The sequence below is a fragment of the Chrysemys picta genome, chromosome 3 (genome assembly GCF_011386835.1).
Source record: "Chrysemys picta bellii isolate R12L10 chromosome 3, ASM1138683v2, whole genome shotgun sequence".
Lineage (NCBI taxonomy): Eukaryota > Metazoa > Chordata > Testudines > Emydidae > Chrysemys > Chrysemys picta.
In genome coordinates this window covers 115,145,494-115,172,960 of record NC_088793.1, presented here as the reverse complement: position 1 = coordinate 115,172,960, position 27,467 = coordinate 115,145,494, and the positions used below count along the sequence as shown (strand labels likewise).

At 40.0% G+C, this 27,467-nt stretch overlaps 1 protein-coding gene and 1 long non-coding RNA gene across 23 annotated transcripts in view; one reads left to right on the top strand and one right to left on the bottom strand.

Moving 5' to 3' along the window:
• The window catches only part of SYNE1 (spectrin repeat containing nuclear envelope protein 1), a 488,794-nt gene extending 462,201 nt beyond the window's left edge, over positions 1 to 26,593 (top strand). For 17 of the 22 annotated variants that reach the window (XM_065588833.1, XM_008177503.4, XM_005301411.5 and 14 more), the window contains 13 exons: positions 1,464 to 1,646; positions 2,080 to 2,217; positions 6,226 to 6,417; positions 7,303 to 7,636; positions 9,759 to 9,901; positions 11,604 to 11,730; positions 12,836 to 13,047; positions 14,347 to 14,547; positions 15,105 to 15,233; positions 15,799 to 16,011; positions 17,281 to 17,373; positions 19,175 to 19,233; positions 25,476 to 26,593. In XM_065588833.1, the coding sequence (XP_065444905.1) occupies positions 1,464 to 1,646; positions 2,080 to 2,217; positions 6,226 to 6,417; positions 7,303 to 7,636; positions 9,759 to 9,901; positions 11,604 to 11,730; positions 12,836 to 13,047; positions 14,347 to 14,547; positions 15,105 to 15,233; positions 15,799 to 16,011; positions 17,281 to 17,373; positions 19,175 to 19,233; positions 25,476 to 25,716 (2,265 nt within the window). In that variant the 3' untranslated portion in view covers positions 25,717 to 26,593. Of the gene's footprint in view, positions 1 to 1,463; positions 1,647 to 2,079; positions 2,218 to 6,225; positions 6,418 to 7,302; positions 7,637 to 9,758; positions 9,902 to 11,603; positions 11,731 to 12,835; positions 13,048 to 14,346; positions 14,548 to 15,104; positions 15,308 to 15,798; positions 16,012 to 17,280; positions 17,374 to 19,174; positions 19,234 to 25,475 lie in introns of all 22 variants that reach the window. The other 5 variants (XM_008177526.4, XM_065588839.1, XR_010599727.1 and 2 more) reach the window with 4 other exon arrangements.
• Positions 19,667 to 22,548, bottom strand: LOC122173511 (uncharacterized). The gene is made up of 3 exons (XR_010599729.1): positions 22,349 to 22,548; positions 21,955 to 22,135; positions 19,667 to 20,087 (listed from the first exon to the last, which is right to left on the bottom strand). It is a non-coding gene; the product is annotated as an uncharacterized LOC122173511 (long non-coding RNA).
• Positions 26,594 to 27,467: the final 874 nt, after the last annotated feature.

The window sequence follows — 27,467 nt, the reverse complement described above, 5'->3', positions numbered from 1 at the left end:
ATTTACCAAAGTGATTTTGTTCAGGCTAGCCCAGTGGTTCTCAAACTTTTGTACTGGTGACCCCTTTCACATAGCAAGCCTCTGAGTGCCACCCCCCTTATACATTAAAAACACTTGTTTATATATTTAACACCATTATAAATGCTGGAGGCAAAGCAGGTTTTGGGGTGGAAGCTGACAGCTTGCGACCCCCAGAAGGGTCCTGACCCCCAGTTTGAGAACCCCTGGGCTAGACAATAGGAACTGCTCATTCCTGGCTATGGGCGGTGTTCCTTCGAGGACACTCACAATGCAATTAGGCAGCTTCTGTATTTTGGATACCAATAAAGGATTTATTACTAGAATTGGTCTGATAACTTCTGAGCTGGGTGCATGCAGGCATAGGTTCATTAACATCTGGAGCAGAGGTCCCCCAGAGTTCAGTGCAGTTCTTGCCTTTGAGTCTCTGTTCTCCATTCTGTATGCTAATGGAGATGCCTCCCTGTCCCATCCTTGATGCAAATGAGGCAAGGGAGTTTCCTTAATCCTGTCACCCTTGTCCAGAGGGGGTTTAGGTGTGCCTCCCAGTGCCTTTTCATTGCTTTCTGTAAGTCTTTCTTCTGATCGGCTTAGGTTCAAGCAGAGGGTGGGGGGGTAGTCTTTGGTGAGTCAGACAGGCTGGGTACTGCGCCCTGGTTCCCCAAGAACACAGAGCTGGTAGGTAACCAGTAGGATTTGAATAAGTCACATGTGGCCTGGCCATTTGCTCAAATGCAGAGTTGTATAAATATTCACAAAACTTTCTTTCTCTGTGACTGTGGAAATAAAAATGGTTCTCATACCTGTCATATTAAAGATAAATAAAAGGTGCTTGGAATACTGTCAAAGCAAATTCAGAATTCAATTATTATTCATATGAAGACTTCTCAGCATCTGCCAAGAGGTAGTTCTAAATAGATTAATTGAGACTTGAGAAATCTTATAAAATTTTTGCTTTGATGTCTTTAAAAATTTGACATCACCATTTACAGTGCTTGTTTGTAACCCACTGAAATTTAATTAGTCAATATCCAGTCCAGCCCTCTAATGTAACATTTTAAGAAACTTTTAATTGGTTTCAGAATTTACACCCTCCATATTCTAAAATATGCAGGTGAAATATTGGACAGCCAAGAAAAGACAGTACCTCATTCTTGGAATAAAACTGTGCTTGCTGCTGTCATTGTGACAGGAGCATTCTCACTGAAATGCTTGGTCCTTACTGCCATTTATTGATTTTGTAAACAACGACATTTCTCTTTGCTCATCCCAATCAAAAGGCCCCAATCCTACAATCAGGTCAGTACCAGCAAATGTTTGCACCCATGTTGGTACAGATCCAATTTCAGGATTGGAACCAAAGACAAGAACAATCTGAGACCATTTACCAATTTCAGAGGCTGACAGTCTGATAGTGTCTTTTGTTGTTTCCATTGTTATTTTAGGCCTTCCAAAGACAAGTGCATGAAAGTCTGACACAGCTGGAACTGATTAATAAACAGTACCGCCGCCTGGCCCGAGAAAACCGCACTGACTCTGCTTGCAGCCTCAAACAGATGGTCCATGAAGGGAACCAGAGATGGGACAACTTACAAAAGCGAGTCACTTCTATCCTGCGCAGGCTAAAAGTATTTCTCTATTTTCAAGCCATTCTCTTACAGAACTAGACTGTATGCATGAAGGATGTTGTGAGCTTCTGACTCCTCAAGCCCATGCAAGTTTTCTCTTTGGCTGGGTTATTTAAACTTTATTTTGATGATTTTGTGGGTGCTCTATCTAAAGTAGTTAAGTAATACACTGCAGGAAGATGTAGAGTTGGACCTGGGTGCCCTACTTCCCCTTAGAAGAGAAGAACAAGAATACTTGCAGTTGAACTTTTGTAACTCTGCTCTTCGCTGCTAGAGGCACAATGGTACTGAAGTGGGAACCTGAAAGAGCATAGAGGAGATCAGTGAAGAACATGTACTGATTTCAGTCAGACTCAGAAGATAGTGAAGTGAAAACTAACTTTTGTGGAAGCCTCACATTGTTTCGGTTGTGTTTTCCCTTTTGTTTTTTCAGCATTTTATTGGCCAGCGTGAGGAGTTTGAGACATCACGTGACAACATTCTGGTCTGGCTAACAGAGATGGATCTGCAGTTGACCAATATTGAACATTTCTCAGAGTGCGACGTCCAAGCAAAGATAAAGCAACTCAAGGTACGGGAGGCCAGCCAGTCTGTGGCATCAAAAATATCCAAATAGGAACTGAGAGTGTAAGAAATGTTCCATGAATAGTGTTATGTGATTAAAACCCTTTATTCCCAGGACATGGGCTCAGCCCCAGTCAATCAATGGAACCATTGCTCTTTATAGAGCATGGTGTATGTGCTGATGAGTTCTTTAATGGCTGCTGAGTCCAATGCACTAGTGACAGTCCTGTGCATAGGTCGGGCACACCCATGCACTAGCAATGCTCTGAATCTGAGCAACAGATTCTTTCCTCCTCTGATGCCAGTCATTACAAAGCTTGAGCCAGTCCACCTCGCAACTCCTCTTTCCATCTACAAGCTGTCTCCGCCAACCAGAGCGGCATTCTGCACTCCTTTTCCAATCATCCATGGAGATTCCAAAGGATACTACATCATCTTTGTAAGCATCCTGAAATCTGCACAGCAGTCTGCATCTCTTTCTAAACGCTTCGCAAGCTTCAGAGTACAGCATACTCTTTGGGATCCTGTAATCCGGCATCTGCTTGGCATGTCTAAGCCACTTGAGTCTTTTCTTACTAATCAAGGTTCCCATTAACGACATACCAGCACAATTTAACACTTCCACATGTGTCACCCTGTCTTGCCATCTTATTAGAAGAATTTTATGCAAGCATCTAATATGAAAGCTGTTTATTCTTTTGATATGTTTGGCATAAGTCGTCCATGTATCTGAGCCAGATAGAAGGATGGATAAAACACATATCTCATAAATATGGATTTTCACTTTAGTTGACAATTTGTTATTGTTCCAGACTCTGTCTTGCAAAAGACCAAGGTTCCTAGCTGCTTTGCTGATTTTACTAGTGAGCTCAGCATCCAGATCTGTATTGCTGGTAACAGTAGAGCCAAGGTGGCAAAATTGGTTAACAGCATCCATATGAATAAGGTGATATCTGGAACTGGTTCTGAAGAGCTTTGGTGCATGATCAGTCTTATTCAAGCTTATTGATAGCCCAATGATTTTGCATGAATCAGAGAACTTGGTAGTAAGATGTTTTAGGGCATCAACACTGTGAGCCACAAGGGCTGCATCATCTGCAAACAACAGGTCCCTTATGATATCTCCTTCACCTTCATCTTAGTTCTGAACCTTGCAATGTTAAACAAACCTCCATTGTGTCTAGAGCTAAGATAGACACCCTCTCAAACATCATGGAACACATGTTGAAGCAGGAATGAGAAGTAAATATTAAACAATATAGGAGCCAGTATGTAGCCCTCCCTGCTTCACTCCATTGTTGATGTTAAATGAGTCAGACTCTTGATTTTCATACATTATAGTTGCCTTCATGTCATTGTGTAAGAATTTCACAAGGTTTAGCAATATAGGCGGACAAGCAAGCTTCTTCAGAACAATGTAAAGCCCTGACGGACTAACCATTTCAGAGGGTTTTGTTAAATCTATAAAAGCCATATACAGCTTAATACGCTTCTCTCTGTACTTTTCCTGCAGTTGTCTTATGAAGAAGACCATGTCTATGGTAGACCTTCCTTAGTGGAAGCCACACTGGCTTAGAGGATAGATTCTCTCAGCTAAAGTTTGGTAAATTAGGTAAAATAATATAGTTTAAGGTCATTTTAACGATGTTAAGAAGAGAGATACCTCTGTGATTATCACTTCTGTCTCCTCTGTTTTTGGAGAGTTGGCTGAAACGAGCATCCTTAAAATCTTGTAGAACAGTTCCTTCCTTCCAAGAGCATAGCAATACCTCATGCAATCTTCGCAGCAAGTCTTTGTACATTTGTAGATTTCTGCAGAAACAGATCCTGAAGCTTTGTTGTTGGGAACCTTTTGGGTGCTTTGGTTCCTCTAGTGTAGGTTTGGCATCCAGAAACTTCAAACCCAGGAAATTTGTGTAGCACACATTGGCCTACTACAGACTCCCTTGAGTATATCATTCCATAGTGCTCAATCCACCTCACCCATTGCTTTCCTTTATCTGCTATGATATTGCCATCCTGATCTTTCAGCAGAGCTGTCTTGTTCTTTATTGGCCCAAGGGCTTTTCTAATGCCCTCATACAACCGTCCACTGTCACCTCTGTCAGTTGCCTGTTGGATGCTGTCACAGAGACCCAATCAAAATTTTTGAGCACACATCCTGGAAGCTATTTGAACAACCTTACGAGCGTCTCTTAGATTGTTGAACAAATCAGTAGTAGAAGTAGACCTTCTAAGTGATCAGCACAGATCTTTTCCTGTCAGTGAGTGGCAGCAGTATCTCCAAATGGTCTACATACCATTTTTTCAGTACTCTTTCCAAAACTCTTGATGGCCACATTGTACATACTTATCTTCAGCACTTCCCATGTATCTGAAGCAGTTTCATTTGTTTCAACTGTCTTTGCTACTACTTCTTTATAAAGCCCGTTTCTTGATAGGATCATTGATTTGGCACATGTCAATACGAGGTTGCATGGCAATTTTTTAGGTGCATCCTCTTAGCTTGAAATTTCACTTTACAGCAAGCAAAAGAGTGTTCTGAGTCAGTCTGAACTTTGGAAGGATCATGTATGCAAGATATCTTTCAAATATGTATATCTTATCAGTACCAGTTCCAGCTGATGCCAGTGCTTGGCCCTCCGGTGTCTCCACCAGGTGGTTGGTCTGATGTTACCAGCAAAGAAGGTGTTGGTTACGGATAAGCCTTGCCTGGCATAGAGCTTAAGAACTCTCTAACCCTTATCATTCATACATTCAATGCCATGCCTACCCAGAATCCGAGGCCAGATCTCAACATTGGATCCAACTCTTGCATTGAAGTCTCCAAGTATTAGGATGGGTTCTTTCCATGGAATCTGCCAATCAGTTCTTCCAGCTGTTGGTAAAAGCTATCCTTCTCCTCATTGCTAGCCTGCAGAGTTGGCACGTAGACACTGATGAGGTTAATGAATCCTTTCTGTAGACTTACTTGAAGTTAGTCTATACGTATGGACCCTGCAATCGGAGCTTCACACAATGACATAAATTCATTTCTGAGAGCAAAACCCACACCACACTCTCTCCTTACTCCTTCGGGTTTGTCATACCAGTAAATGGTGTAGTCCTTCTTCTCCCTTCTGAACTCTGTGTCGGAGAGCTGAGTTTCTGAAAAAGCTGCAGTATCAATTCTGAAACATGCAAGCTTGTTACTCAACACAAACATTTTCCTCAAATCCGAATTCAGATCAAAGTCGTATCCAGGGGTCAAAGTCCGACTATTCCAGCAAGCAATTCTATTTGTAAAAGCAGCAATTCTATTTGTAAAAAAAAAAAAAAGTAAACAATGAGAAAGGGCTTGTCTGACCCACCTTTTCTAGGGCTACCCTCACATGAGGCAAGCAGGCCATTCCTAAACTGTGCTGCTTAGAAATCTTGTTAGCTGCCCCACAGCCCTTATGCCTCTTTCAGATCCCTGCAACCATCTTGCCAAGACCTTCAGCTCATACGCCTAGACAAAATTATGGAGGAGCAGAGGCTGCCATAGACATGTCACCCTCCCCCCTTTAGACCACGGTTTGTGCACGGTTTCTGCTCTACCACAATGTGACTCATTATTTGCTGAGCGCTGTGGAACATCTGCAGTGTAAATGTAAAACAACTTGTTAGTATGTGTTAATATAGCTTTAGAATATGTATTCATTCTAACGACCGTATCTACCTAAGACTTTCAAAACTCACAGGAGTGGCTTGTTCAGAGGACAGTCCTCTTCCCAAATACAGCACGGTAAATCATGAGACTTGCTGGGTAGAACTTTAAGTGCTACTTCATTAGCTTATATGGGAGAGTATGGCAAGGGAATGCTGAGTTGCACCATCAAATTGTGCTTACTCTGTGTAATGGTCCTTGTTTGTGTTTGGTAAATATACCATCTCTGCTACAAAGCTCTGTAAGACATAGCATTCTTGGTAACTGAGAATTGCTTAATGTTGGTTTTAATGATAACATAAAGTCATGGCTTTTTATGCTGCACAGGCTTTCCAGCAAGAGATCTCCCTGAACAACAATAAAGTTGACCAGATAATTGTCCAGGGTGAGCAGCTGATAGAGAAAAGCGAACCCATAGATGCAGCTGTCATTGAAGAAGAATTGGATGAGCTCCGGCATTACTGTCAAGAGGTCTTTGGTCGTGTGGAACGCTACCACAAGAAGTTGATCCGCCTTCCTGTATGTATCCTCTTTATTTCCTTTTTTTAAGATTTATTATTAATTTACAAATATAATAATGGTGAAAGAGTTTGTGTGTGGGGTGTAATATATATGACAAAACACCCCATAATCTTTACTTCTTGTAACCCTGATCCTTCCCTTCCCCCGCACCTCTGTGTGTTATCACATATTGTGGTGTTTTGTCTTGTTCAGACTGCAGACTCTTCAGGGCAAAGAACCTGTCTCATTTCTATAAAGCATCATGCACACCTATGCATTATAAATCAGAGCTTTATGAATGAGAGTTTTGATGCAGTACTGGAGACATAAAATTCTTCTTGCCCTGCAGGGTGAATTCTATTGAATAGCATTGAGTTTACTGAAATAAAGACACTCCTTCCTTGCAGGGCAGATGGAACTTTAAATATCCAGAACTGAATGTACAGCTGGGAAGTGAGAGAGGGTGATTTTGGAAATCAAACTGGAAAGCACCCTGAGGGAAAGCAGTGAGAAGCACTTTTCATAACATGAAAGAATAGATGAGAGCAGCAATCAAGATAAACGCCTTTTATAGTTTCTATAATTTGGTTCCAAAATGTTGCTCTAATTTTGCTGTCTGTGTAGAGATAATATCTAGAGAAAATTTGGAGACAGTTGCCTTACATGAGACTATACAGATGAGCATTAAGCAGTGAAGATGAATTTATTCTTAGCCTCTTTTACTCATTTTATCTTTTTATTTTATATGCATTTTTAAAAAAATCAAAAGAGGATCAAAGAAAGATACAAAATGGGAATCCTGTCAGTGTTATCCAGTGACATTTTTATCTCATTGACCCAGGTAGAAAGGACATTGTTTCCAAGGGTTGAATTAATAGTCTCTGTTCTGGTGTTTCCTTCTAGCTGACAGACGATGAACATGACCTCTCTGACAGAGAGGTGGATCTGGATGAATCAGCAGATCTCTCTGACATACACTGGCACGACAAATCTGCAGACAGTATTCTGTTCCCACACCCCTCCTCCAACCTCTCACTGTCACTTGCCCAACCGATGAGAAGTGAGCGGTCAGGGCGGGATACTCCTGCAAGTGTAGATTCCATCCCTTTGGAATGGGATCATGACTATGACCTCAGTCGGGACTTGGAGACAGCCGTTTCGAGGGCACTGCACTTAGAGGAGGAGGAAGGACAAGAAGACAAAGATTTCTATCTTAGGGGAGCAGCTAGTATAGCAGGTATTGATTGTTTCTCTCATATCTCTCTCAATAAAGGGAAATAAATATTGCATATAGGATCATATTGCTGGGGAGTTCCTAGGAATGGGAAAATATTCCAAAGAGCTTCAGAAGACCTCAAATAGCTGTCCTGGAATGGTCTCCTGGTCTTTGACACAATATTACAGGCTTCTGGATGAGTGCAGGCTTGGAATATCACAGAGGCATATTCACTGAATGACAAAGAGGGAACTGGCTATTTTATTGCACCCTGTGTCTGCCAGATGTGACTGGTGTTGCCTATAACAGGGTTGGCTAATACAGTCTTTTGACTGGAGGAAATGGTACTGGATGACTGCAAGAAAAATGGAAGGGAGAGAAAATTCCAAGGAAACATCTGACATATTCACCCACTGGACCACATGTTAAAGTCTAAGTGAGTTTTTACTCAGTCCTTACTCAGGCAAGACTCACATTGACATCTTTGGGACGTTTGACTTAGACTTCAAGACTTGGCCTTTTATGCATTCATGAAACCTGTCTGTCTGTATGACTATGTGCATATTGTGTAACAAATACTAATGAGGACTAATGTGTCTATATGTTTGAAGCATGTAGACATGGTCCATTTATTGTTAGAGAGGCCTAAATTCAAGATTCTGTTCTGTCTTTAATTGTGATGGTCTTGTGCTTTTCAGTTCCTTGACACCTTCTAAAAAGAGGCTAACTTACTTAAAGCTATTTTCAGCAGGAATTCTGTGATGCAATTTAACTCTGTTTATTCAAAAGGAATATGGAAATTAGAATTGGTGATCTACTCTCCTTCTGGGAAAGTTGGTTTCCTGGTACAAGAAGACAACAATTGCTGAGATATCAACTCAGATTGTGCTTGTATTTTTGCAGATGTAGAGATCCCAGAAAGCCTCGAGGCCTATGTAAAACTTACTGAAAATGCACTCAGAAATATCTCTGGTAGACATCAAAAAAGCCTAAGCATAGCCAGACCCAGATAACCCGACCCAGATAACCCAACCCATACCTGTAACAGTGTCTTCTTCTCTTAGCTCATCTGCTGTACTTCTCACAGCTCACAAGATAGATATTTTCTCACATGACAGCACTAGCATGTCAATGCAGAACTTTCCTGCTTTACTACCATTCATAAAGGTCTTGTTTCTTCCATGCAACCAGCAGGAGTGGAAAGAGTTTTAAAAAGCTAGCTAGGGTGCAATATCTTTTAGCTAAAGTACTGGCTAATTAGATGTAGCTAATCAGTATTTTACTCCAATCGGTACCGGCTCCTTGTTGTCCAGACTCCAGTATTGTAGCAGAGGGATTCAAAATAAGAGATTCTAATAACAGGGTTATTAAAACCCTTGGTTTTCCTCTGGGAAGAGGCTGGTTTCATAAGGGATCATCTGCAGCTGTTAAAAAAAATGTTGTTTTTGAACATCTCCTCCTACCTAAACCAATGGAGATCAGGTGTATTCCAGAAGTGACTTGATCTCTAGGAAGAAATTACAAGTTTGCCATGTTTTAGAAGCATTGCCTGCTGGAGCTGGTGGATGTAACTATAACAGCATTGCTTGGTATTTACATACTGCTTTTCATGTTCAAAAGTAGTATAGAAATAGAATCCTTAAGGTACACCAAAATTCCACTCTATTAGCTTCAGGGGAAATGCCAAAATGTCTACTGTAAAAAGAAGTGAGAGAAAAAAATTGAACTTAGTCCTGAGTGATTGCCAGGTCTGAAAAGGAGCGATGTCACAGAAAATCTCACTGTGAGAGACTGGTATAAAGCCCACTGATAATTTAGTCTTCCAGGGGGATCAAGAATTATTTTGGGGAAAGAGTCTCTTCAAAACAAGTTGCAGGCCTATTTGCACCTATGGAAGCTTTAATACTGTCCTCATGGCAAGTATTAGTATTCATCAGTATAACATCTGTGCTCTGGAAAGTTGCTAACCCGCTAACATAATCAGTTACAAATTTGTTTTGTCATTCCCCAACATGTGCTATTGCAGCCACCTTTTCCATGCTGTCTAACCTGGTTAGTAATTCTTATGTTTTTCCTTGGATACAAAGCGAAGGCTTTGAAAAATCTCAAATCAGTAGACACATCTTTTGTAATTTTGCCACAGGAGAACCAGGTGCCTTGGAAACACACATCCGTCAACTGGACAAGGCCTTAGACACTAGTCGTTTCCAAATACAGCAAACAGAAAATATCATTCGCAGCAAAACACCCACAGGACCGGAACTAGATTCCAGTTACAAAGGATATGTGAGTACAAGGTGTATTGCCACCTAGTGACTGAATTTAAAATAACATTACTCCTCATTTTTCTGGATACAGACTAACACAGCTACCCTTCTGATACTTAAAATAACAGTTCTTGTGACAGGGCACTATATTTAGAGTACAAGTGCTAATAAATTAACATAGAATAGCCATTGAAAAAATGGCTCTTGCAATGGAACAGATGGTTCGGTATAAAGCTGTTACCTCCTCTCAGCCCCATTCACAAACATGCAATCTCTACCCTCGATCACATACAGTTATTGTTACTTTAAGGTTATGTAATTATTTGTGAGTTTATAATACCATGAGATTGTAGGAACATAACCCCAGTAGGTTCATTTTCCAATTAAATTTGTGTCGATATCCCAGAGTAATTTCACACGCACCCATTTATCCCTCTGAGATCATTCTTGTTTTTTAAAAAAACTTCCTTACCTCTTAAGGTTTTTAAGAATTTTATAGGCTAATGCCTGATATTTGTTTTAATTACACATTATAAACATGTTGTATATGGGAATCAGTGATAAAAAATTTTATGAGAAAACTTTGTAGAATAAACCTCAACAAACAGCATTGTAAGCAGCTAAGTTTAATTTGGTCCTCCCTTTGTGCAGCAGGATGGGCTTGATGACTTCTCAAGGTCCCTTTCAGTCCTACATTTCTATGATTCTCTGACATTCCTGTCATAAAGATTTTGTGTGTGGATACACCATAATTTTTCCACTCTTGTGTTGTGTAACTTTCTTTCACTCCCCAAGTCTCGCAGTATCCTCTTCTTTCCAGCTATAGGGCAGATGTCCCCAAACTGTGGCATGCGTCTCCCCTCCCAGGGGCACGCGGAGGAACCTTCAAAAGGGCGTGGCAGGGCCCAGGCCAGCCCCCACGGGGTGCAGGGAGGGAGCGTCATGCAGTGCTCCCCGCCCCCAGCTCTGCTCTGCTCCCACCCACAGCCATATCCCTGCAGCCAGTCCTGCACCTGGCCCTGTCCCCAGCCTCACTGCAGCTCTGCTCCCGGCCCCGCCCCCAGCCTCAGCTGCTGGCCACGGCTCCATTCACGGACCAGGTTTAAGGCGGGGGGGGGCAGGGCTAGGAGCAGAGCCACACCTGGGCAAGGGCCCAGCTGCTAGCCCCCACCTCAACCCAGGTCCTGCCCAGCCTCGGCCCGGGGCTGTGGCTCCAGCTCCACCCCACGGCTTGGGGGGGCGCACAGGGGTAAATGGGGGGCATGACACTCAAAAGTTTGGGCACCACCATCCTAGTGTCTTAATGTTTATAGAAAAAATGTCACCTGAAGACATCCATTCTTTGACTCTGGCAATATCCTGATACAGTGGCACTGAATTATTTCTGTTAGTGGCGTTTGGACCTCTACTCTACGTTTAATCCCTTAAATCTCACATGTACAGTTCTTTTTTTGTGTGTGGATTAATGCAAAAACGATAAAAATAATATCGAGACACACAGCATCTCATTGAGATTGTATTGGCCAAGGTATCTAATGGCTTTTGAAACAGAAAGATACCCTCACAATTGGCAGATCATTAAAACAATAGACTGCTTCCCATTCTGTCATGTCAAGACCCATTTTCAGAATGTTTTTGAAAATTGCTTTGTAATTAGCCTTTTACCTCTAGAGTTATTCTACGATGGCATAGATTAATGAGAACTATTTATTTTTAAACAGATGAAGCTACTGGGTGAGTGCAGTGGCAGCATAGACTCAGTAAAAAGGCTTGGTTACAAACTGAAAGAGGAAGAGGAGAAGCTCTCTGGATTTATAAACCTGAATAGTACTGAAACACAAACAGCTGGTACGTAGTGTTGAATCCTTCCATGGGAAACGCATATGAAATAAGCAGCAATATGTACAGTATTGTCAGAGTAAGCACTTGGGATTATGCAGGAAAGTAGGAATTTGCTTCATATTGACCATTTTAAGTAACTTGTCACATTATATCTATCCCTAAGCACTTGAGCAAATCTCTCTATATGCTGTACATACAAGTTAGATATCTTCTGATAGGAAAAAAAGTGTTTAAAGTTGAGTTTACAAAATACCCTTTGTGCCTGTTTTAATCACTGATCTAAATTACCATTTTTAGCAAAGCGAATATTGTAACCTGCTCCTCTCTAAACCACATACACACTGGGTGAATGACTATGGAAAACAGCCTTTACTTATCTCCATGTAACATAGATGTTTGTCTTCTACACTGGCAGTAATTTAAACATATTTATGGAAGGACAAGCGTTTTTATTGAAAAGGTCCAAGGATGTGTGCAGATAGCAATAATTATATGTGCAGATGGCTAGTTAAATATATAAATGGCCATCTGCAAGTACAAAATCCTTATTGCACACAGTCATTCATTATATGAATGAAACAGCTTTATCCATGGGGCTAGGGCTTCAGGAGAGAAATAAGGCACTCCTGAGTTCTAATCCTGGCTGTGGCATGGATTTGCTGTGTAGCCTTGGACAAGCCACTTAGTCTCTTGCCTCAGTGTCCCCAACTGTAAAGTGGGGATAATAATACAATTGCCTACATCGCAGGGCTGTTGTGAAGATTAACTAATGTCTGCAAAGAGTTTTGTAAACGTAAGTGCTTAATATAGGTAGGTATAAGTGTGCATGCAAATATAGATGGATAGTATATCCCTTGTAAATCACACAGTGGGCTAAATATTTAATTGCATAAAGTCATAGAAGTGAGAGTTGAAAAATACTTAGATCAGCTGGTCCATCGTTTGCTATGTAAAGCCACGTACCCAGTGTTGTCTTAACTTAATGTTCTGTGTGATAATGTTTTGTTTAGGCTGCCGTATACTCAGTGTTGTATTTAATGTAAACATGGATGTAATTGTGCATATTATGTATATGCCTTTGTTTTTATTGTATTATGTCTCTGTTTGGCAGGTGTGATTGATCGCTGGGAGTTAATCCAGGCCCAAGCTCTAAGCAAGGAACTCAGAATGAAACAGAACCTTCAGCAATGGCAGCAGTTCAACTCTGACCTGAACAACATTTGGGTTTGGTTAGTGGAGACTGAAGAGGAGCTAGAGAAACTCTGTCATCTTGATCTCAGCACCGACATACAAACCATTGAGCTCCGAATCAAAAAACTGAAAGTAAGGTTTTATCTCCGTTTTCTGGCAGTTGCTTCAGTAATGGTCTACCATGCATCCTGTGCATTGCACTCCATTCATGAGATACAGCTGATATTTGGTATTCACTTTCTGCATTCCCTGCACAGGAGAATGTGACTAATGATTGGGGTGAGGAACTGGAAAAATGGTTTGAGAAATCACTTATTTGCAGAAAAATAAACCACCACCATTTTCCTGAAATTCCAAATAAATGTTGGAAACCACTCTATATGCAAGCTACATTTTCAGCATAGCAGAAGCCAGCTGAATTAATGAAGCTGAGAAAAGGCCAAGTTAAGTAAATTAAAATCTGTTTTAGCCCAGCTCATGGCAAAACCCAGCCATTTTTAAAAGAAATGGTACTCTTCTATTTTTCTGTTCGTTACGATCTCTTTTTTTCTCTGGGTCCTGACATTGTGCCCTCCTAGGGTTCCTAAGCTTGGTGCGCTCTGCTACCACTCTACCAACCCAGGTTCAGTTGCTGGATTGTGTGTCTCCTACCCTGGGCGAGAAGAATGTCAGAGCCAATGTGAAGGCAGCATGTTCAGCACTTGGAGTATTGGGGAGAGGGAGAGTGCTGCTTTCAGTGACCCCTCTAGTCAATTCAGGAGCAGCATTAATGTGTTTTAGATGGAATCCAGTCCAGCTGCCCTCACTGTGATATGGGGCATTATGAGGACCTGGGGAAAAGGCTGTAAACTAGGGAGAAAAATGGAATCTTCCATAAGAATCCTCTTTTTCTTCTTTGGAAGAAAATAAATAATATGGACAGTGGTCTCAAGATGATGAACATAAAAAAGCCAACATAATTTTCAACATAACTGAGAGGCAGACGCTTTAGTGTTGTCAAGCATTTGTCAGGAGCTACACCACAATTTTTCCCTATATCTTATATTTGCTCCAACATTTGCATAACTAGGCTGTATGTTTTTTGCCAGGCCTTCCTCATCTTTCAGACATTTGAAACACAAGCCAGTTCTTCTGATCTTTAAAATTCAGCCATGACAACAGGGTTTTAAATCTTAAAAGTTTAACTGGCTTATACTAAGTTTTATTGCGAACATAAAATAGTAGACGTTAAAGAGTGAACATTTGCATTATTACCACAATTGCCACAGATATTTCCTGTCCTAAGTAAAGAGGGAACCTGGTTAGCTAAAATACTCTTGCATTACCGTACAGCAAATAATTGCTCTTTAATGGCAACCACTACATTTGATTCTTCTAAAAGTCTGTAGCATGCTTACTTGGTGTTTTTAACTCCATTCTCCTGTCATCCAGGAGTTGCAGAAAGCTGTTGATAACCGCAAAGCGATCGTCCTGTCCATCAACCTGTGCAGCTCCGAATTCACTCAATCTGATAGCGAAGAAAGCAAGAAGCTGCAGGAGCGCCTATCTCAGATGAACATGCGCTGGGAACGTGTATGCAGTATGATTGAAGAATGGCGTTGCTCACTGCAGGATGCGCTAATGCAATGTCAGGTCAGTATTGGTGTGTGGGATCTTGTTCCCTTCTTGAACATAATGAGGAATTCTAGAGATGATGGGATTCATTTTCTCTCTCACACACACACACACACACACACACACTTCACAGTTTCCTACTCTGAAAGATCAAACCTAATTCTGCCCACATATGCAAACTAAAATGCAGTTTGTGAAGCCTGGCTCTTAAAAGATCTCTGTGCATTACCTGAAGCATGTATTCTAAGTCCATGTTCCAGGTATTCTAAACTGAAGTATAGTTAAAAGATGATTCTCCACAGCTATATTCTGTATGCTAGCATTCACACCTATGCAAAGCAAATGCAAAGTGGGTGTAAACCACTACCAGAGCAGAACAGTATTCATGCAGTGGCAGGGGTATCAGGCCCATCAAGTATTTGCAATACTACTGTAATATAATATACTAATATAGGCTTGTAATACTATAGTAATATAAGAATATAGCCAATCGAATCTGTTGTGGGAAATAGCGATGTGGCAGAAAACCTCAGCATAATTTAGGGCTCTCTTAAGCTCTCACATGTCTCTTCTAGGATTTCCATGAAATGAGCCATGGTTTGCTGCTTTGGTTGGAGAACATTGACAGAAGAAAAAATGAGATCTTGCCTATTAATCCAAACCAAGACTTGGACACTCTGCAGGATCATCACAGACTGCTAATGGTAGGATCATAAATGCCTGGAATGTTTAAAGCCTTCAAAAAAAATTGACAAGCAGAGAGAAGGTAGTTCTTGAGGTTAGTGATTGGTCTGTGAGGTATACAGTATACTTAACCCTGTGGTACTAAGAAGGTCAGGGATTCTCTTTAGCATGGGTAGAGGGGGTAGTGAAATTGGTGGTTAAAAACATTTGGTTTAATATAGAAAACATCTGTCTAATTACCTTATTGGCTGTTGTTTATTTGTTTTTAGTTTGGGGTTGTTATTTTGGAAAGGCTATTTTTCATTGCAACTTGTTGGGCTATACAGGAAATCTAAAATAGTCTACTGCTCGTGATATGAGGTTTAAAAGAAATTGGAAGGCATTTATCACCTTTCTTCATTATAACCTGCCAGAATTTTAGGGCTAGTAGAGCTTTTTTCAGTGTGTCTATAGTGGTCGTCTTGGAAATTGAAGTCATTGCCATCTGTCTGTCTGTTTTATTGTTTTTGTGGAAGTTCTAGCATTCTCTTTCACATGTTTCATAATATTTAAGTAGAAAAATGTGATTCTTTGGCTTTGCAATAGCAAATCAGACGCGAGTTGCTAGAGTCTCAGCTGAAAGTGGTGTCACTCCAAGATATGTCCTGCCAACTGCTGGTCAATGCTGAAGGCAAGGACTGCCTGGAAGCTAAAGAGAAAGTCCATGTCATTGGAAACCGACTCAAGCTCCTACTGAAGGAGGTCACACATCACATCAAGGACCTAGAGAAAATCTTAGACATCTCAAGCAGTCAACTGGTAAATTGTCCTATTGTATTCTCTCCTTTACCACTCATTGAGGGCTAGTTTTGTAATCGCACTGACCTTTTTCAGATGATCAGCTGTAAAATACACTATTGGCCATTATTTTGTTGCTTAGGACTGTGATGCTCGACTAAGTGGTATGGAACCATTATGAAATCTCCTTCGTAATTTGTACTGTCCAATAACTTTCCTGTCTCTGAGACAGCAATTCATAAATTCCAAGGCCAGACAGGACCACTGTGATCATCTAGTCTGACCGCCTGTGTTACATAGGCCAAAGAACATCCCCCCCCCAAAAAATTGCTACAGCAGATCTTTTAGAAGAACATCCTATCTTGCTGTAAAATCGCCAGTGATAGAGAATCCTGCATGACCCTGGGTAAACTGTTCCAGTCATTAAATTACCCTCACTGTTAAAAATTGGCATCTTATTTCCAATCTGAATTTGTCTGGGTTCAACTTCCAGCCTTGGCTGCCTACTTTGCTGCCATTGATTCAGTCAACTGGCAGAGTACATGGGATAGCTACTGTAGCTGCAGTATCTGAACCTGTGGCATCTGAGTTATTTCCACAGAGTAAACAGCATCTACTTTCCTATTGACATACTAATGAAAAAGCTTGAAATAAATTCTCTAGTGTGCTAACAAAGACCCTGTTTGTTTGTGTTTTCTTAGCTTTGGAAGTGTATTCCATAGCAGCACAAGTTCTCTTGCAGATGAGAGTTGGGAATGTTATGCTTGTGTCTTCATTGTACATGCCCCAGTCACACAGAAGACTTTAACACTCTCCATTGTTTTCAGTCCCTCCTCTTGTAGTCCCCAAAACCTGAATTAGCACAAAGTATGAAGAATGTGATCTGTTTTCAATCTGTCTAGTGTCTGTCTCTCTCTGTCTTTATCTGTATAAAGTGATGTCTGGGATTCCAGTGGGAATTTTCACTGAGTACACAACACCTCTTTACCTTTTAAAAACCAATAAAGAGCCGTCGTTTTCTTGGTAATGCCTTTGCCTTACCTTGGGCAGTTAAATGTTCTTTCTGGCAGCATATTTGTTTGCCTGTCTTTCTCTTCAGAGCCTAACATGTAATTTATAGTGATTTAATCCTACAGATTTGCGTAAATTTAAACCTCCCTTTGTCATATTTCAAGGATCAGTAGTGCAAAGCACTCTGCTAAAACCAAGGATTTCATTCCCTTTTTCTGAGTGTGGTTTCCTTGGCAGATTACTTATGTTCTTCTAATCTCTTATGATTCTGAACTTTAGGATTTGTCTTCATGGTCCTCAGCTGATGAACTGGACACTTCAGGATCCCTCAGTCCTGTATCTGGAAGAAGCACCCCAAGCAGACAGAGAACGGTAATTTCATGCCAGATACCTTCTATCGCCTCTTGGGCGGAAGCACCAGATATTTACAGTAGCTGGAGCCAGATGAGAGGTCTACACCGTCTCCCTGATAGGAAAGAAAAGGGCACAAACCAAGAATTCCCCTCAAACAAAGCTGCTTCCCCAACCCTGCTGCATCTCTCTCCCTGCATGAAATCAGAATTAGAAAATGCTCTGTATAAAATCTAGGCTCAAAGTGTGGCTGGAGTTTTGTGGTATGGCGCACACTCTCTCTTGTGTTCTGTTCAAGCGATGGCAGCATCCCAAGGTCTGGTCTTGTCCCAGCACAGTTGCAGCCAATCCCTCTGCTTTATACCTGGCATCCTCTGCAGAGCTGCTTTGTCAAGAACCTCAATAAAACTTTCTTTTCATGATCGATTAAAACTGTAGCTGGAGCCAGAATTTTATTGAGACTTTGGATGAGAGGCTGCATAGAAAGCTTATAAGGCATTGTCAGAAACACTGGAACAGAACCTGATCAATGGCTGTGACAACAGCTCTAATGTTTCATGTTGTCACCACTAGAACACAATACAAGAAACGCAGCACGCCGTGCTGCACTCGGCTTCTCCACACTTTGATCCCCGTATGGAACTGGAATTTTTGTCTTTCTTTACAGTTCTTTTGTTTGATTTATTTTAATTATTATTCAGTTTTCCTTAGTTCTTAACTATCGATTTTTCATTTGCACTTTTTATAAAACATCTGAGTTCTGTCCTGATGAACTTTGTGGTCTCTTGAAATTGATCTTGCTGCATTCACTAGTTTTCTTTAGATCCTAGTTTGAGAATGTAAAGGAATACTGGCTTTTCAAAAGGGTTGAGAACAACATGAAACATCATTTTATTTCTGGAGTCATTAATTTCATATTTTTATTAGCCACTTTTTACAAAATTACTAATAAAAGTCATGATACCATAAACTAGAAGATGCCTGCACGCTGCAGAAAGTGATAAAGTAATTTACTATAGCAAACTTTGGCTAAAGAATTGGTAGAAATGTAGTATGTCTTATATTAACCTTTTAATCTGTATTTGTTCATGTCTAATACAATACTGTGGTTTACATACATTATTTTCTTCATTTTTGTCCATAATGTACAGTGTAAGATGAAAGACTCCTGAGGGCCTCCCTTTTTGCAGCTGTAATTTTGGAAACAAAAATTGATGTCTCTTAGAATTCTAATGCCAAGCGCATCACCAGTGCTAGATCTATAATTGCCTGCCATCCAGAGACTTTCAGCTAGTTAACCTTCTAAGCTGCATTAATTATGCTAGGAAATAATTGCAAGTGCAGTAATGCACCCACAGTTATTTGGCCCTCAAAATTATGGGTGGAAAGAGGGAAGCCAGACTTTTTAAAGGTGACATTTAGAATATAATTTTTAATGTTCTACAGAACATTAATTTAGCTGCAATTAAATATAAACACCCTTAAGTGCATCTCTTTCAATAAGATGAATTAATTCATATCTCATGTAACAAATTACTTGAGCTAAAAAAAAATTTAACACTCTTTTTTTGGTACCAAGTCTAGTATGATTTTAATTTTAATGTTTAAAACATTCTGTCAAGTTCCTTTTGTCTGTTCAAAGCATTTTCATATTCCGCTCGAAGCAGAAGAAAAGCCAGTTTCCTTGGTTCATGGGTATTGGTCACTTCATTTGATTTTATGTTTCCTTTGCTGCACTTTTAATTTGATTTCATCAGTAGCTTGTCTTTATTTGCCTGGACTGAACATTCTTCTTTCTTTACCCCCTGTTCATTGCAAACAGCCACGGGGCAAATGTAGTGTCTCACAGCCTGGACCCTCTGTCAGCAGTCCACACAGCAGGTACCTTATTCTCCTGGTTTCCGCACTCTGTTCTAGAATTCCAAGAGGATGATGGAAATTGCCCATGATGTCCATTAAGTGTCTCTCCACACTTAATCTGTCAAAGGGACAGTAATTAACCATTTCAAGTGCAGAGTTCCTTTGTAAGCAGGATTCAATTATTACAGCCAAAATATCTGTAAATAGAAATATCAGGTAATTCTTGGAATATACAGCTTTTGCTTTCCATTAGCATCATTTAAATTTAAATTTGTTTTATTTATTTGATCACATGGGTGTTTGTTTACATTCATAATATTGCTTGTTACATTAAGACCTGATCAGCAGATACACCATGAGGTTCATGGCAAAGACTTTTTATCATCCTCTTTATTTCTAGATATTAAATTAAGGCAGGTATTACACCAATACAATATTTTAGAATTTGTAAAACCCACAAATCTGAAGAAAACACACTAACATCCTCTTTTTTTTTTTTTTAGTTTTTGTTAATATTTTGTTCAGTTTGTGGGTTTTCAGTTCTCATAATTCAGAATGAAAAGTCAGAATTTGAGAATTTTCATCCTAAAAATTGGTAGCATCTTTTCTCTCTGCAATCATAGAACTTCTTTGCAGATATTACACACTGACATTAAGGTGACACTTGACAAGTGCTTGCATCCACTATCACTCTAGGAGCAGCGCTGCCCCATTTCTGGATGACCACTAGAGAGCAGACTTGCAGCTGCAGCTTTTTGCTTTCCACCTTGTCTCCAGCAATCTGTCATCTCTGCAGCTAACAGTGCTTCTGCATTCTCTGTTGTTGGTGTGATGTGTGTGTCCCTTCACTCTTTCACTGATCAGTTCACTTTGCCCTATAGAATAAACAAAATAATGTTTTAAAAAACAAAAATATATATAAACATTGTAAGGTACAGGCCCTGTCCCATTCAGCATCTAGTGAGTTGCAACAAAAATTTAAAATTATATTGGGGGGTGGAGGAGAAAGGAGGGGAAATATATATGGAACTGTAATTAAACTTACACTTTCTTTGTCATCTATGTAGTAAAATTGAAATCCATTAAAATAGTTCTTGTTCAAATGCAAGAAATTTTAGGTTTGAAGCAGGGCCAAAATAGATTTATACAGTGATTGAGCAATGGTCAGGCATTCAAAAAAACTTGAATGCACTTTGTACTTGATGACCTTCATTCCATAAAGACAAACCATGCTTTTGCTCAACAAAGCAACAGTGTGAAATATTGGGGGAGGGGGGAGGAGCAAAAACTGCTAGCATTTAGAACTAGTCAATATCCAAATTATTTTCAAGTAATATTTGCAATGTTTTAAATGTGTATAGAGAATCAGTTCATGACTTTAGCTGTACCAGTTCTCAATCAAAATCCAAGTGATGTATGGTAGGTAGAACATTTAGGCTTCCAATGCTTCCAAGAAAGTATATTGCTTGTTTGAAAAAACAGTAAAATAGCATACAGAATAAGTGATGTATACTTAAACAAGTGACCCCAATTCTCTGTTCTTCTCTCAAATGGAGAACCAGGGAGAATTTTTCTACCTCCAGTCAGTATAGGGCTTGGCATTCTGTTTCTTATAGAAAGGGGGAAGGGGGGATTGGAAATTTAATCTATGACCATTAACAGCTAAGCATATGTCTTTTATGAACCTGTCTGAAGAACAGCGTTTAAATCAGGCAGGTAAGCATGCTTGCACTAGCAACACTAAACTAAAGGAATACGTTGTGTCTGCTCCTCTGCTCCCCTTTACATGCCCAGCCACACATGCACCCCTTTGAGAAGGCTTCTGTGTTGTGGGGTGAGCGACTGGCCCAGCGTGCGTCTTAGCAGTGCTTTGCGGCTTTGGGATCAGCCCACGTTCTAACAGTGGCATCTGCGCGGCACCTCTCAGATCAGCTCTCTTCAGTGCTGTATATTAACACATCTCATAGCTGTTCAACACAATATTCAATTTGTCATTCAGACAAGCGTGGAATACAAATGAGTTACTACTGAATGGGAAACTTAGTCAAATGCGCAAGCCAGACAGGTTGTGGTTGATGTGTAACGTGGTTTTAACTGATAAAGCAGTACAAGCTGTCACTGTGTTCTTTAATATTTTGACATGCCTCTGATCAGAGTACTTCGTGTTTGATCTTGCACTGGATCAGCAAACTCTAATAGACTATAGTGTAAGGGAGAACCAAAGAGAAATTAGACATTTTTATCCCATAGGATTTTGCAATGGAAAGTTACTTACTTTAAAAATTAGAGGGTCAGTGGGGTTTTATATTAAGCTTGATGACATTTTACCTTTCCATTATCATAACAAATAGGTTAACATATTTACTGTATCCTGTTCATTTGTCACATAACCCCTGTCTGTTTAGCAAGATATCCTCCCAGATCTCCACGATTACAGTATGGCATGAATCTGTTTTGCCAGGCAGTACAAGCTGTTGCATGCTAATTAGGAAAAGCAAATCCCAAAAGTGCATTTTCCCTTAGGCAGCTAACATAGCTTTCAGAAAATGCACGCCTGGACCTATGCCTGCCTGCAGACTTTTTGAAATGATAAAAATGTTAAAAAGACCAAAATAATTGTACAATTTGCATCTGTGTGTTTACATTGTCTCTCTTGGGTAGCTTTATTCAAGTTCTGGCGCCACTTCCTAACACCACCACCCCACCTCCACCCCGAATCAAATAGCAAATTTATAAACTCACCTTTAATTCTTGAACCAAACTATGCCACAGGATTCTTACTGGCTTCGACTGCATAATAGCAGGCAGTGTACGCGTACTGATTAGACCTGGAGATTTGGGCTCAGATCTCCACGGTTCTGTTCCCAGTTCTACCACTCACTCTTGACTTTGGGCTTGTCAGTTAAACTGCCTGTTTAACCACCTGTAAAATGGATATATTAATCTTCTTTACAATGTAAGCGAGCTAACTTTGGGGGAAGGAGGGAGGCAGAGTAGCCAATGTAGAACACGCAGTAGCAAAGAACAACTAATTTAGCTGCATGCTGAGCAGTAAGGTGAAGATACACTGGAGCTGAAATGAGAATTCCCCCCTGTTCATCTGGTAACCCTGCATGATAGTTTAACTTCCACCTACCAGCTAAGCTTTTCAGAAGAGACGAGTAGAGCTCCAGTTCTCCAGACTTTGCAAACTCCATAGGTGAGGGATTGGACTGCTTTATGTAGCTTAAAGTCAAGTCATCAGAGCTCTTGCGCAGATGACTTGGTTTGACATTAGGAAACATGCAGTTGGTCAGATTTGCAGCTGTGCCTTCCACAATATCTAGTCACTAGAATCTGTTTAAGGGAGTAAAGAACAATTGTGAAGTGGTCTGATTTCAGTCCAAACTGAGCAGCTGTCACTGTGACAAATGGCAGAGCGGTCTGAAAGAGAAGGCAGGGAATCCATGGGCAAGAGAAACGAACTACGCTTTCCCCCCAAAATAATATACTGTATAGCATTTGGGCCCAGTCCCCACCCACTGAAATTGATAGTAAGTTTTCCATTTACTTCAATAGCGCAGCGGGTCTTTGGTTGCAGATGTTACCATTTAATCACCCCTTTTCACCCGCATTAAACACTTTGAGCTGCGTATCCAGTTTTCCATCACTATTAATGTGTCCATTATGGTATGAGTAAGTGTGATAAACAGCAGTTATGTCGCCAAAGGAATATAGCGCTTGAACTTTTTAAAACAGACCCTTTGAAGTAGTTTCCTACAGAGACAAATGTTTCATTATTCACTTCTTGGGTCATTTCCATACAGTATTAACCCGTTAATGTTTACAGCCCTGCTCTACTACTACTATATTTCAGAGCACTTTTCCAATAACGGCATTAATGCTTCAAAGAATTAACTAGGCCCATCATCGAGAGCCTCCATACACTTCCCACCACCACCTTTTACTTTGAATGTTTTTATGTTTTTCAAGAAATACAGAAACAAAATCAGTGGTGCATTTCTGCTGCCATAGTCTTGAGAAGAGAGGAAAATTACTAGTTGAACAAGCCCACTCCTTTGATCTGTCTCTTGGAAATTCCCTTAGAGACCCTTTTGGTAGCCCCAGAAAAACTTTCAGGTGACATTCAGGTCACTGGATAACTATTTAAAAAAAAAAGACTCCGCTTTCCACATCGTGATCATTAACCCCAATGACGAGTGGACACTGTACAAAATGTGGCATCTGTTGATGAGCTGTAAGCAATAGTATTTATGCAAAAAGCCACGTAAGTAGGTAGACTGTGCAGCGAAATGCTTGGAAGGTAATTAAGCACTCCATGTTCCTATTGTTCCTACCTCAGCCCATTAACTCTCTGTGTTGGCATTCTTAGACAGTGGAAGGCCTGGTCTAATTGAACTTTAATATGGAATGCTCTGATGCTGTTAAATGTGCCATGTCCTTTCATTGCGTTCTATATAATATATGATCTTACATGATGCAAGAATAAGCAGCTTTCCATTCTGGCTCCAGCGCTGTGGATTTAAGCAATGTGTAATCTTTTGTTTTGATCTTGACCTCTTGACCTAATCATCCCAGTAAGTTAATCATTTAGGGACCCGAATATTCAGCTCTCCATTAGACAACTAAACATAACCAAAAGCTGCCTGGCTTCATTTGAAGTCTTCAGCATGGGAAGACATCTGTAGATAAGTGAGCTAGTAACAACAAATGATGTCCTCCAGAAAGATATTAATAATTGGAGAACTAGTTTCTTCGGTGATCCAGAAGGTACAGGGGAGGGTACATGGCTATGTAACCAACATTGCCATCAAGACACAGGTAAATCTGAAGATGGCTTCTCATCTTTGTGCTGTTTTACATATGTCTTTCTACCTCTTTAACCTCAGTACACCATTGTGTTCTCGCTGAACTGTAATCAAATTACTGTGAGACTTCCATATCCGATAGACACTTAATAATAAAAAGAACTGAAGCAAGATTGAAGTAGGCTGCAATATTAGGAGATAGCTTGAGAACCATTAAATTCCCCTGCATTTTAGTACTTGCCAAAACACAGTACCTTTTGGTGCCACATAATTAATGTATCTAACTCATTCTGTTTGGGTTTTTTAACCTTCAGGCTTTATCAACCCATCTAACTTCTAAGAAGCCTTTCGGTAGGTCACCCATGTAGTAGTTTTCTGACAGGTTGGGTCAAAAGGACAAAATGGGAAGGTTTGTGCAGAGGTGCTGGAACAGTTTTTATAGTGGGGGTGCCAAGAACCATTAAACCAAACTGTAAGCCCTGTATATGATGGAAGCCGCTTCAAATAAGGGGGTGCAGCAGTACCTCTAGTTCCAGCAACTGTGGGTTTGTATCAAAATGGAATTCAAACAGTTTCCAGTGCTAGTAAGGAGAACTTCCATGTTACAGGGAAATCTAAAAACTTCAGTCAGAATTTTCAAATGTGGGTACCTAAAATTAGGCATCTAAATTGATAGCCTGATTTTTGTTTTTCAGAGGTGCTGAGCTCCCACATCTCCCATTGATTAAAAAATTGCTATGGATTTAGGTGCTTAACTTCAGACATACAGGTTAGAAAATGTTAACCTCAAGACCTACCTCCCCATCAGATATTGAGAGTAGGCTGTGACTGCCGTGCTAGTAATAGGTTTTTCATAGAAAGACAGCAAGGAAATAAGTTACACAGAAAGGATAAGACGTCCATTCAAGTCCAGGAACTTTAACTTCTGATTCAGTGCAAAATGAAGCTATGCTGTACTCTGTGGACACTGAGATCCCTTTAATCCAACACTGGCATATTATTGCTCTAGTTGCATTGACTCATCATGATACTTCCTAAAAGGAAATGCAGTTGACACTTAAAGCAATGGGGTTTCCCTTCTAGACTGTGTGCAGATATTGACTGAGTCAGCAGCTGACATGATAGAATATATTTTGTCTTGTCTAGAGAATACAATCCATTCATTTTTTCACATGGAAAATCTTTCATGCAATTAAGTAAGAATGATGGCACTTGAGCTGCCCATGTGCTATTCTTTTTGATTGATCAGATGTTTTTTTTTTCAATCCCACCAGTGCTAAACAGTGACAGTGTCAGGGTAATGGCATATTCAGTATAAAACACCTCTGGCATTTGTTAATGATAGGATTTGTACTGATTTTAAAATTAATGCTCCAGGAAGAGTTGTTGTATTCCAGAGAGCAGTGTCCATTTTCATAAGGCTTATGTTTATCCTGCATTGATTTCTTTTCTCAGGTCCATAAGAGGTGGCTCAGATTCCTCCCATTCTGAGACACTGGCAGCTCAGCAGCACCCATCCTTCTTCCTGAGAGTCCTCAGAGCTGCTCTACCACTTCAGCTTCTTCTGCTGCTCTTGATTGGTCTTGCCTGCCTTGTACCAGTGACTGAGGAGGACTACAGCTGTACCCTATCGAATAATTTTGCCCGGTCCTTCCACCCCATGTTAAGATATACTAATGGCCCTCCTCCTTTATGAAGCAGTAGAAAGGCTATTAAAGTTGGAGAAGCATGACAGGAAATGGGCCTGTTTCAAATGTCAATGCACTCAACATGGCAGCTTTATCTATCTATTGTAGCCAATGTTCCCATATCATTCTGCTGGCACTAAATTAATAATGTATCCGTACCAAAATGTGTAATGCATTATGTGAGTAATATCCTTTCAAAACTCACATCCCTGGCACTAAGAAGGCTATGAAATAAGTGAGGGAATTTTCTTTCTATCCAACATTCTGGATCTTCTGGCCACTTTATATCTGGGTCACTGCCCTGTGCTATGCATAGCCCAAGGACTTTATACCGTCAAGAGAACCTCTCCTGTGTGCGGCTCTGAATGAGCTATTAGCCGATCTTTGTTAAATATATTATCAGTATCTAACAGTATTCAAACAAACCAGTGCTAAGGACATTTGAAAGACTTTGTAACATACATTTTTAAAGAGCTTGTATGGCAATGTACTATTTTTCCTTGGTTTTTGTTTTGGGCATGGTGTTCTAACCTTTTCTTTGGATGCACAGGCTGTAAATCTGAAAGGCACTTTTTTAAGGTTTAAAAAAATGGATGTAATAAATAAGATCATGGAAGGTTTTATGAGAAAAAATATTGAATATCAAGTATAAAAAGGAACCTATTTATGTATGTACAGTTTGCTAAGCCAAGTTTTGTTTGTAATGATTTCTTTGCATTTATTATAGATACCATACAATATTTTGTCTACGTGCTTTTTAATGACAATTATAGAAACCTGTACGTTTAGAATGAGAAATGTATGGTAAAAACAATTATAAGACCATGTATATGCTGCAATTCTCAAAGAAAAAAGTAAAATAAAAAGAAATGCTGTAATAATGAATTGTAGCAGGAATCTGTGGGAATGGAAAGATGTTGCAAAATTGCTGCAGAACAGTATGAGATACGGGAAAGTATATAGTTATAGAATCAGTGATGAATATAAAAAGCTGTTTAATTATGAATTAACATTTGGAAACTCCAGATTTTTCTAATATGTTTCTTACAGTCCATTTTTCCCAAACCGTTAGATTTATGTGTATATATGCTGCCTCCCATACTCCAGTTATTATTATGACCAGTCAACATTGAAGAAGACTGTTTTTTGAGAGCTGAAAACATTTAAATCTTCTCCATAGCAGCTTGATATAGACTGACATTAAGACTGATATTTATGCTAGACCAATAGCTGAAGTATTGTCATGGAATATACCCAACACACAAGCATAAATAGCAGAAAAACAGAACAAAATGAAAACTCATAAATTTCCCAGAAACATTACAGCAAACTCTCTCTCTGAGCAGCGGCAGGCACTTCACATAGCTTATGAGTCATAACTTAACCAAAACAAAATTCTTTTCAAGTTTGAGAAATTGCAGAGTGTTGCCCTAAAGTTATCTCTGTTTTAATAAGTTTTTTTTTCTGTTTTAAAAAAAACCCATTACACATACTGTATATTTTCCCATTAATTTTAGGAACAAATGTTTTCATTTAAAGAGAGAATAGACTGGAGTGTGTAAGCAGAAGCAAAGAGGCCCTTTGTTTTTGCTGAGCCTGGAGAAAACAAAACAAAACTTGCATTGTTGATGCTTCTTGGGATTGCCTTTCTGGGTAGCAATGGTTTGAATTGAGACTGATTAGAATTGAGCTATTGAGGCCAGTCAGGGAGTTCATTAAAATTATCACCAGTAGGCATCCGAGTTAACATGTGGGGCAG